The sequence below is a fragment of the Parasteatoda tepidariorum genome, chromosome 11 (assembly GCF_982258835.1).
Source record: "Parasteatoda tepidariorum strain Cologne lab strain chromosome 11, Ptep-v5.0, whole genome shotgun sequence".
Classification (NCBI taxonomy): Eukaryota; Metazoa; Arthropoda; class Arachnida; order Araneae; family Theridiidae; genus Parasteatoda; species Parasteatoda tepidariorum.
In genome coordinates, this window is record NC_141765.1 from 54006495 (window position 1) to 54018653 (window position 12159).

The 12159-nt window shown below is 27.5% G+C and overlaps 1 protein-coding gene across 5 annotated transcripts in view; it reads left to right on the top strand.

The window, feature by feature from the left end:
• The window catches only part of LOC107445938 (uncharacterized), a 239283-nt gene that overhangs the window by 216805 nt on the left and 10319 nt on the right, over nucleotides 1-12159 (top strand). For all 5 annotated transcript variants that reach the window (XM_087154693.1, XM_087154690.1, XM_087154692.1 and 2 more), the window contains 4 exons: nucleotides 64-1941; nucleotides 3355-3481; nucleotides 4947-5195; nucleotides 11729-11862. In XM_087154693.1, the coding sequence (XP_087010819.1) occupies nucleotides 64-1941; nucleotides 3355-3481; nucleotides 4947-5195; nucleotides 11729-11862 (2388 nt within the window). The remainder of the gene's footprint in view (nucleotides 1-63; nucleotides 1942-3354; nucleotides 3482-4946; nucleotides 5196-11728; nucleotides 11863-12159) is intronic.

Below are 12159 nucleotides of genomic sequence, written 5' to 3' on the forward strand. Positions count from 1 at the left end.
ACCATCAGATAGCATGTATTAAAATTTTTTTTATATTAAATTGCGAATTGTCTTTTTTTTCAGTCCTGTTTCACAACCTCTGAGTGGTTTTATTGTTGCTGATACACCTGTAACTGCCAAAAGTGAGATTTTAAGTCCCATACGTTCCCCAGCTCATCCTGTTGTTGGTCCTCGAACGCCACCTTCTCCTACCAGCCCATTGAAGGATTTATCTGAAGGAGGCAAGAATAGTTCTAGTTTAAATGATTCGAAGTCAGAGCCCTCCGTTGAACCAAAATCATCGGATTCTGTTCTCGATACATCAAATGAAAATAAAACTCTATTATCAAGCACACCTATTTCCTGTGATGAAAATAAAGAAAATGCTGCTGTAGACACATCTTCTGATATCTTGAGTTCAGAAGTAGGTTCATCTCCATTAAATCATTCATCCACAGATGATAAAGTGGAGTCAAAAGATACTAGTAAGTCTAGTTCTGAGAAAGATACTTCTTATTCAGAAGCTAAATCATCTACTCCTACATCTGATGCTCCTGAATCCTCAAGTGAAAATTACTCAATTAAAACTCGTCAAAAAGGTGTGACTTCTACGAAGAAAAATAAACCTGCTAATCTAAAAAAGGCCACTAACAATAACCAAAATGATGAAGCGAATTCACCTCCAATTGCCAAGTTTAAACATCCGAGAGCTTGTAGAAAATCAACTGAAAAAATATCAGCTTCTCCATCTCCTGCAAAAACTGAACCAATTAAGGAGCCACCTAAAAAACGCTCAAAACCAGCAATAAAGCAGAAAGAGGTTCCTAGTCCTGAAAAGAACAAAACTGTGCAAAAGCCTTCAAGCAGCCCTAAGAAACCAACAAAAGCCAGTTTGAAACAAAAGGTTAAAGCCACTAAAGCAACATCTAAGACAAATACTGATGCGAAAAAGGCAGATCTGAAAAATAAGAAGAAAAAATTTGTTGTTGAAAATTTCCTTCAGAGTCCTACATCTATTAATGATACTAATTTATCTAGTTTACGTTCTCCTTCTCCTAGTCCAGACGATCTGCAAGCTTCAGAAATCAAAAAGCATTCTGACACAGTTGATAAACTAACGAATTCAAATCTCCCCACTGCTAAGAATGCTGTAAAGAGCAATTCTAAAGCAACAAATAAAGCAAAAGCTGGTGAAAAATTAAGAAGATCTGCTCGTTGTAGTGAGCGGGCTTCAAGTCTCAGTCAAAGTGAACCTCCAACTACCCCTAAACAAGGTGCTGAACACTCTTCCTCTTCAAGTGTATCTCAAGTGGAAACATCTACCCCTAAATCAAGTAGTGCCACGAACAAAAAGCCCCAGAAAAAGTTAGTCAAATCAAAATCTCATGTTGAGAATCTTCCAATTTCTATTGATCCTCCTTTGCAAATACTCTCTCCCATTCCTCATGAATCACCTCCAATTGCATCAACATCTGAATTAGGCAACCAGAAAAAAATCATGGTGTGCATTCCTTTGAGTAAATTGCTACGAATTCCTAGCGTTTTACATCTAATTCAAGAGCCTGATACTAGATTAACTTCTAAAAATCACTCTGTGAGTTCAGTGGAAGATGTTAAACAAAAGAAGGATCTGCCTTCAGAAAAATCTTCAAAAAATATTTCGAGCAAATGTTCGCAATCTAAAGACTTTAAAGATAAGCCTCGGACAGTTCAGGCTTCTAAGAATTGTAAAAAGAAATTATCTAACACTAAAAAAGATAATACTTCTAAACCAGTGTCTGAGAGTGCATCAAAAAATGCTTCCAGTGTAAATAAAAGTAGTGCTAAAGTTTCTGACAAAGTAATCTGTGATGTTGAAAATAAGCTTCCTAAAAAGAGAAAGTCTGAAGAGGATAGTAAACAGTTGTTGAAAAAGAAACCCAAGCTAACTTCTCGATCAACAGAAGAGAGAAAATCAAAAGAGTAAGTTCATTTAAACTTAAAAATATTTATATTTAATAAATATTTTATAAAAAATTTATATTTTAAGTAAAGTGTCAATAAAACATATTTTAAAAGGCAGACAAAGAAACCCTTATAAGGGAAATATCTATTACATTTATAAGGTTATGTAAAAGATTGTAAATGTCGTAATAGTGCAAGTTTATATTTAAATACAGTGAAACCTCGGCTAAACGGACACTCTTGGGAGCGATAAAATTATCTGCTTACGAGAATTGTCCGTTTATAGGAAAAGTACACAAATGACGAAGTTTAACTTCGTAATTTGTTTATAGAATAATTGCAATGATGTAGAGAAAGTTAAATAATCTACACTAACTATTTACAATGATATTTATTTAAATTTAAAAAAAAAATACCTTTTCAATACAAAAAGGTATGAAAACATTGGATAATTTTAGATGTAGCTACAGAAAAATGAGAATGTTTTTCCTATATACAAAGACATTTAAATTAGTCTTATGACACTAAATAGGCGCTTTGAGTCCTATGTCACTTCCTCAGAGGGTTTGATTATTAGGTTTACACCCCCTAACACCTCTCCCATCACTTGAAAGGAAACATGATAGTAAGTAAACCTCCCATTATGCACAGAAAAAAATAAAGCTGCAATGCATATCTGTGAAGCAGAAGGCTCTATAGAATTGTCATATCCAAAATTGACCATCTGTCAAATGTCTAAATAAATGTTTCATTTCTATGAGCACCTCAATGACTAGATTTCTGTTCTCTTTCTTAACTGTTAATGTAGTCTTAAATATAGTCCTGTGTTAAATATAGACTTTAAATTGATACTAAGTATAAAGGAATTTTTAGTGGGGATGAAAAATTGAGTGCATTTAAGGCATCATATCAGCTTGTGGCGTCTCACAGGGAGGATCTTCTAGATAAAAAGATCAAAAGATGCCCCTGTCTGAAATATTTCACATGAGCAGTATCATTTCCTCTCCTTTCTTTGCAAAGATAAAGGAAGATGAAAAGAGAATAATCGATTTTTTGGTAGGGAAATAGCTTAATATTTTTAGTTGTGGATAAGGTTAAAAAAAATTACAAGCTTTAAGAATGGTGGAAAGTTGCATATTTTTTCCCATAGATTTTGAAGTAGAAACAGTTTTTTTTATTCAAATTTAGAAAAATAGTTTGGCATGTAGAGATAGAAAGCGTTTCATGGCATGAGTGATTGTCCGTATCCAGTTACGGGAGTGTCTGATTTGTGGAGGATTTACATAATAGTTTGTTCATAGAAGATTCACAGGGAATTAAGAGTATGTCCATAATGAGAGGCATTCGTTTTGTAGGAGTGCTCATAACAGGAGGTTTCACTGTTGTTCCAAAATGTTTTTTATTTTTAACTTTCTCATCTTTCTTATGTAGGCAAATCAGTGGGATTAAAGTTGAATCAGCTGCTACTCAAAATGATGGTGGAGGAAAACCAAGGCCATTAGAACGATGTGATAGTGCAAGCAGCTTAAATTCATTGTGTAGCCAGAGAAGCTCAAAAGTACATATTATTAAATACTTATATAATAATGCATAAATTAATGCCAGTGTTATTTGAGGGAGGAACACTACTAGGATTGCTAAAAAACAATGTATTTTTCTTAAGCAAATTTATTAATTGACAAGCATTGTGGGCACAGCAAACAAAAACATATGTATCTGTACTATTTACATTTATCATTTTTTTAATTACATTTGAAGTAGTTAATTAAAAAATTCCCAGAAACTAAATGCATGTATAGTCATTTATGTATAACTCTTTGAAAACATTTTCTAATAACAAATTCAATAATTGCCCCCCAATTTATATCCAGTTGTCAGTTTCATAAATTAAAATTTTTTTGGGTTGGGGAAGGAAATTCTTTTGACTGTAAATACTACCAAGATGAGCAAAAATTTGTAATTTTTTTCCTATTTTACGCGGGTGTTCTTTTTAAATTCTATTTCAAATACTATGTTTGCATTTATAAGCTATCAAAATAAGATTATATACAGGGTGTTTTGTATGTAATCCTTCTTTATATTCCCGCTTTATTATTCAATAAATAGAAATTCAACACATTTGTAAAAGTAGAAATTAAATATATAGGCAGCATATTAATTATTTAGTTGATCATAAGAAAACAAATTAAATCCAAGACTCTTTAATTCTCAGAAATCTCTGCTTGTTACCAGTGTTTATTTATTTTACCCTATTTAACTTAATAAGTTAATGGCTGTTTTTAAATTCATACTATTATGAATATTTTTTTGAATCACAACTTTGAGTTTAAAGTTTACTTTTTTAATTTAATGCAAAATCAAGAATTAAAATATGATATTAATTTGATAAAATTATTATTACATTTGAAACATCCTATCAATTTATTATGTCGGGGCTTATTAAATTTACATTTATCCACTCTTCATGTATTCTTTTTTTGTGGGTGTGACTCCTCAATGTATGCCCTCTTTTTTATAACTCATAAGCTGCCACTGATTTTATACCGTATCAAAGTATTATTTTGTATCAAAGAAATTCACTCAAACTGCTATGAATTAAATTCAGAGTAAAAATAAGCAACACTTTTCAACTTAGCTAAAATAACTAATTTTTTAAGTCACTTTATTGTCAGCAAAATAAAATATTAAGAAAATAATGTTTAAATATTGTGCAGAATCTGTGCAATATCAAACTGTTTGTTCAGCTGAATTCAATGAATGCCATTACTAATTTTTAAAATTTTTTTTTATGCAGTATATAGATGAAGCATTGAAAAAATCTTCGAATCAATATTAGAAATCACAGGAGTATAATTTAAACTATAATTTCATGTGTCTAGTTTCCCAATGCATTCAGGTTTTAAAATGTAAAAAATTCACCAAGAAATATTTTATTTCTGAAATTGTAATTTAAAATATATTTTTATCTTTTGATTTATGTTAACGGGAAATTTAAACATATTTTAAATTGTAAATTGTTTTAGTCCTCAAAAGAAAAGAAAGATTCTGTGATGCATGACTCAAAAAGACTTAAAACGTCTGTATCATCTGCAGTCCCTGTTAAACAAGAAATCAAGCAAGAAAAAGAGGATCGATCAAAATTGCACATAAAAAAGGAACCAATTTTACCTCTTGATAAATGTATGAAATCCAGGGATAAATCTTCTATTGCTGACATTGATTGTAAGGAAAAGGGAGATTCTTGGAGTGATAACCTTAACTCATCTAGTCAGGTTTGTATTGTTTTAAATGTGATAAAACTGACCTGTTATCTATGCACTTCGAGACAAAATATTATAGAAAACTGGTTTTTTAACATATAAATGCTCACAACATTATAAAATCAAATTCACAATTATTTTAAAATATGCTTATTTCAGAATTTCTGTACAAAATTAGGTTCTCAAGCTTAAATTCCTATAAAAATTGTGTGTTTCATAAAGGCATAGAAAAGTTCGATTTTGAAAATTAAAATGGTTCTTTTTACAAAGATTTCAAATATTGATTTAAGTTTATTGAGTTTTTTTCTAATTATTAGTTTTCTGTCAATTGTAAATATTTTGACTAATATGGATTGAGGTGAAAAGATGGCCAAATGGTCAAAGAAAAAAAAGACAAAATTCATGGCAATAACAAACAAAGTACCAAACTTACTGCCGCTAAAAATAAAAGATTATATTTTGAAAATGTTGATCAGTTAAAATATTTTAGAGCAATTATATAGTGAGAAAGGTATAAAAAACAGAAATAATAAGTTTTTAAAAAATTATCTACTATTTATTTATGTTGTATTTTAGCGCTAAAATAAGCAGTTAAAGTAATATAGCTTAAAATGTCTTTATCATATTTATCAATGGTTCTGTCTCTTTTTACTTATTAATTTCCTCCATTTTATCATCACTAATATATATAATTATTTTTCTCCAGTTTTTTTCTTTTGTTATTTTTACATGTAAAATGGAGTGTATTTTTGAATTCGATCCATTGATTTGACTGAAGAGGCAAGTTGCATGCTGGAGCAAATTAGGCTCAGTCATTTTAAAAAAAAAAAAAAAAAAAAACACGAAATTTTTTTTCATGTAACAAAACTAGCAACTTAACTGTAACAAAACTAGCAAAACTTTTAATAAACTTTATCTTCTCTTATTTTTGATAAAACAAGATTTTAAGTTGCAATCATATAAGTTTGAGGAGTTAACAGCAATTAAATAAAATATTTAAGATCTTTCTCTCAAACCATTGAGATTTCATATTAATATGAGCAATTCCCATCATTAGCTTGTAAGATTTTTCATATTAGGCATTATGTAGTTTGGTACACTTTTCTCCGTGTTTAAAATATTTTGGGCTCTCCAATATGGAGGAGCATATATTTATTAATTTTAATGTGCATTATTTGCCAAATCAAGATATTTTTCAAATCAAGGAATTTTGTCGCAATAAGCTGTCATCTTTTATCTTCTAAGAGACAGAGAAATTTACAATCAGAAAATACCTCCAATCATTGTTTAAAATTGTAATTGTATACAAAGGTGCATTTGTTATAAATATTTTATAAGGTTTAATTTTCATGAAAAAAAATACACACAAATTTTTTTGTTATTAGTACAGCTTATAATAGTAACACAATCCAAATCCTAAACTTTCTTTCTATAATAAAATTATTGACATTCTTTAATGTAAAAAGAATTGATTCATTTTATAAAGACTGGGTTTTGTAAAGTCTCTTTAATAAATCAGTTTAGTTAAAATAAAGTTAATAAATGTAAACGGAATAAATGTAAACAGAAGTTAAATATAAGGTATAGTAAGTACTATATAGGTATAGTTTTTCTCTAAAATTTCACATATAGGCCAAAATTATTAAAAAAAAAAATTGTTTAAATTAACCTTTTCCAGGGGGCTGGGACAGCAGTTGTCACATCTGATCTTGGGTTCCACTGGTGGGCATGTGACACTTTCAGCGTAGGAATAGGGGAAGGAAACTCCACTGCAGTTAAGACAGAGGATCAAATTACAGGGGGGTGTGTTTTATTGTTTTAGTCTATACGAGAGGTCTCCCCTTTTTAAGTTAAGGGGAGAAAAGTTTCTTTACTTTCCCACCTACCTTCAAACATCTATTCCAAGTTTGCGTACTTGCTTGTTTGTATGCTGTTTTCTTAAGTCTTTTTTAGTCAGTTTCAAAGTTGCTTTTTTTTGTATACATTTTTTTTGTTCAAGCTGTAGGTCATTTTTTGAAGAAAAAAATTTTTTTTATTAAAAATTTATTCTCACGAATATTATCAAAAGTACATAAAAATATGGAATATCCAGAATCGAAAAGCGTTTTTTTAAGTGAATTTCTCAAATTGAAATAAAATATAAAAGCAATATATTTTACAGAAACTCAAATAAATAAAGCTTTTTTAGGTTCTGTTTTAATTTCGTTTTATAAAAATATTTAATGGATATATTGATTATAATTGCTGCATGTTGCTATTAATATTATTTTGATTATAATTGCTGCAGTTTTTGTGAATTTTTTTTTTTAAATAAAAGTTTTAAAAGCAATTCCTATTTATTTACATTGCATAAAATATGACCCTCAACTAATATTTTACTATGAAGAATACATTTTTTGTATATATTTAATGCAATAAACATTACTTTTTCCTACAGCAATAATTTCAAAATATCAATATCTTCGTTATTCAAAACAAATTGAAATAAAATTTTTAAAAAAAATCTTATTATTTACATAACATATAATATGACCCTTAAGTAATAATTTACAATGAAGAAAGCATATTTTGTATATATTTAATGTAATAAGCATTACTTTTTCCTACAACAATAATTTCCAAAATATCAATATCTTCGTTATTCAAAACAGCTATTTTCATAAAAGTTTTAAAAACATTTCCAATTTATTAACATAACATATAATATGACCCTCAACTAATATTTTACTATGAATAATACATTTTTTGTATATATTTAATATAACAAGCATTACTTCTTCCTACAACAATAACTTCAAAATATCAATATCTTCGTTATTCAAAACAAGAATTGAAATAAAAGTTTTTAAAAAAATTCTTTTTATTTACATAACAATGTCCCTTAAGTAATAATTTAAAATGAAGAAAGCATTTTTGTATATATTTAATATAATAAGCATTACTTTTTACCACAACAATAATTTCCAAAATATCAATTATCAAAACAGGAATTCGTTATTCAAAACAGGAATTTTAGTAAAAGCTTTAAAAACATTTCCTATTTATTAACATGACACATAATATTACCCTCAACTAATATTTTACTATGAATAATACATTTTTTGTATTTATTTAATATAATAAACATTACTTTTTCCTACAACAATAATTTCAAAATATCAATATCTTCGTTATTCAAAACAAATCGAAATAAAAGTTTAAAAAAAAATCTTATTATTTACATAACATAATATGACCCTTAAGTAATAATTTACAATAAGGAAAGCATTTTTTGTATATATTTAATATAATAAACATTACTTTTTACCACAGCAATAATTTCTAAAATATCAATATCTTCATTATTCAAAGCAAGAATTTTAATAAAAGTTTAAAAAAAATTCCTATTTAATAACATTACATATAATATGACCCTCAACTAATATTTTACTACGAAGAATACATTTTTTGTATATATTTAATGTAATAAGCATTACTTTTTCCTACAACAATAATTTCTAAAATATCAATATCTTCGTTATTCAAAACAGGAATGTTAATAAAAGTTTTAAAAACATTTCCTATTTATTAACATAACATATAATAATAATGAAAAAAAAAACTTTCTAAATAACATTTAATAGAAATTTAAAAAATTCAATAAAATTACTCAGATGGTGGAGATTTTAATTGTTAATATAGTTTAGAATAGAATATGGATATTGACTTTGTAATCATTAGTTTTCTTTATTTTTATTTGTCATAAACGGCAAATATATATACAGTGGAGCATCGTTTATACGACGATCACTTATACGACGTTTACATTTATACGACGTTTTAGTGTGGTCCCAAATCATTCCTATTCATTTTAATGTAAAAATATATCGTTTATACGACGCACAGAATCGGTTATACGTCGATTTTTAGATTTTGTTCTTTATTTAATTTTTTATTGTGTATTTTAAAAAAGGGCGGAATTTGCCAACATGAATGATGCAGAAAAGGGTGTCAACAAGAATGCTTGGATGATGACCGTAATTTTTACTAGATGACTGAAAAAACTAGACAATGTTATGAAGAGGAAAAAACGAAAAATTGCTCTATTCATCGACCAATGTCCAGCGCACCCATCGATACTAATTATTTTGGAAAATCTAAAAGCTCTCTTTTTTCCTGCAAATTGCACAAGTGCGCTTCAGCCATTAGATTTGGCCGAGATTAGAAATTTAAAATTGCATCATAGAAAGCAGTAACTTCAACTCGCTATTCAAAGCATTGTAGAGAATAATAGCAAGAAAATATAATTAAAGTTAACATACATTCAAATGGCTCACTGCAATTTTTCTCCTTTGGTTATTTGTTTGTTTTGCTTTGTCTAATTTAGAAATTTATGTAAATTAACACGTTAAACATTAAAATTAATTGAAAACAGAGTTAGTTTCAGTTTTAGAAGTAAAAATCGATTATACGACGTTATCGTTTATACGACGTTTTTCGGTGGTCCCTTCGGCGTCGTATAAACGATGCTCCACTGTATATATATATATATATATATATATATATATATATATATATATATATATATATATATATATATATATATATGCGTGCATAATTTTTTTATAGCTAGCGTAATGAATAGTTTTCTAAAACTGTGATTAGGTTTATTTGTTTTTTATAGAATTTAAAACAATAAAATGAGAAAATTGTGACACACCGCACTAATTCTGACTGTTTGTAAAACACTATAAATAGTCAACATGTGACATTTGGAATGTAGTTTTTTAAGCTGAATTGTATAAAACCACCAGAGAAGTTTTCCCGCGCCTTTTTAGTTGACAAAAAAATGGGAATTCTCCACCAGTGGTATTTCTATTATCCCTAACCGGGGTGGTGTAAAAGACAGCAAATGGTGTTTAGAATAACAGAGGGGGAATAAAACTCTCGGGGATGTTTAACACCCATCATTTGACTTGTTTTAGGGATTAGCGGTTCCCTTTCTTGAATTCATCCCCCGGTCTCAGAAAGAGCCCACCAGAGGATCTATATTTCTTATTTTTGCTCCCACGTGAAAAGGTTAACTACTTGATAAATTTTATAATGAAAGTTTATTTAAAGTATTGATAAAAATACATTTTATTCATATTTATTTAGTTTATACATCTCTTCTCCCTTCGATGAATTATGCTTTCAATAAGCGTTTATTAAAAAACTAACATAAATTTGTGGCAAAGTTTCACATTAGGAATCATATTAAAATATCTAGAATGGTATTTCATTGATAATCAAGCACTATGGGCATTTAATTAGTGAATGAATAATCAAAATAGATTTATGTATTTTTGTTATAGTTGTTAAATTTGTTTAATCTAATAAGGAAAGAAAAGTGTAACTTAACTGACTTAAATTTTTAGAAAAATTCCATGATTTATTTTCCTAATTGGCTATTAAGGAAAAATTTATAATTTGAAAAGGAAGGCACTCGCTAATCAAGCTGAATTTTTTTATTCAGTTGGTTATTTTAGTTTTCAAATTATCTATATTCCTTTTTGCCTTTTTCTCATTGGTTGCAGATTTATAAAAATTGGGTAAAGAAAAAAAAACAAATAAATAAAAACAAATAAATAAATGAAGAATGAATAAAATAAAGAGTGACAGAAATTTTACCCATCTCACGAGTAATAATACAGTTGGACAGATCACATTTAAGATACTTATAAACAAACATAGTTTCAATCAATTTCTTTTTTGAATTTTAATTTGACAAATCAATTATTATTTTTTAAAAAAAGTGTGTAAAATGTAGAGTTCTGCAGAAACTTTGAAATTTGTTACTTAAAACAATATAATTTTTTGTCAAGTTTTAAATCTAACTTTTTAGTTTCGCATATTAAGGTTTCTGATTAAAGAAAAAAGCTTAAATTAACTTTTTATAGTTAACAATATTTGTTGTATATAGGATGAATAAATTTGGTTTATATATTTTGTTTACTTGCATTTTTGAACTCTGAACTTCATAATCATTTTGAAATAGACAAAATAAATATAAATATGGTTTCCAAAATTAAAAAAAAACTTCTAAAGAAGGAAAAAATTAGATCAATTGGTTACGACACTTCGGGTACTTTCCTTATTAGTCGCAATAAAAAAAATTCAAAATATTCATTGTTTCTTAGAAAACAAGCTTTCAAAAAATGCATATCATAGATTTGTCTGAAAAATATTGAAAATCTCGTAATCATTATAGAGCAATCGACATAATTTACTTAGAAATTAAAATAGCAATTTGTCAAATGAATAATGCACAAAATTATTTAAAACACAATTTTTTTCATATTTTACTTTTTAAGGTCTAAAGCTAAAAAATCTTTTTAAAAGCTTAAAAAATCATTTCCTTGTTTTTTACATTTAAAAGTCATTTTTTTTTTCTTAAAAAATTTTGGTTCATATTCTAATTTTTGTTTAAAAACACTTTTAGTGTATTAGCTTAATATATAAATATGTGTAGACATTGGTGTCTAAGCGTCAGTATTAATTGTTTACATCATTGTATTAATTTTTAGTATTGTCATTGGGATGATATTTGCAAAGAGGATTCTAAAGGACCTTTAGAAAGTATCTTAGATTCCTCAATGAATTGGGATCACTTGTCTTTCGATATGCATAAAGAATTAAAAGAATCTTCTGGTCTTAAAATGTAAGTATTTTAACAATTTATATTTTGTTGTAAGAAAAAAAATTATTTAAAATTGTTTGATGTTTTAAAATTATTCTAACAGTTAAATCTAATTTTTGCTTCCAAATTTCTATGAATTTGAAAATTACTAATATCAAAGAATGTAAAATTAAAAGGATAAAAAATCAATCTTTACCTTTTGTTTAAATTTAACTTGTAGAACTTTCATCTACCATTTCTCTGCTCTATAATATACAGAGTATAAAATGATACGACAACGTCGCCAAACTTTTATTAATAATTTTGAAGAAATATTTT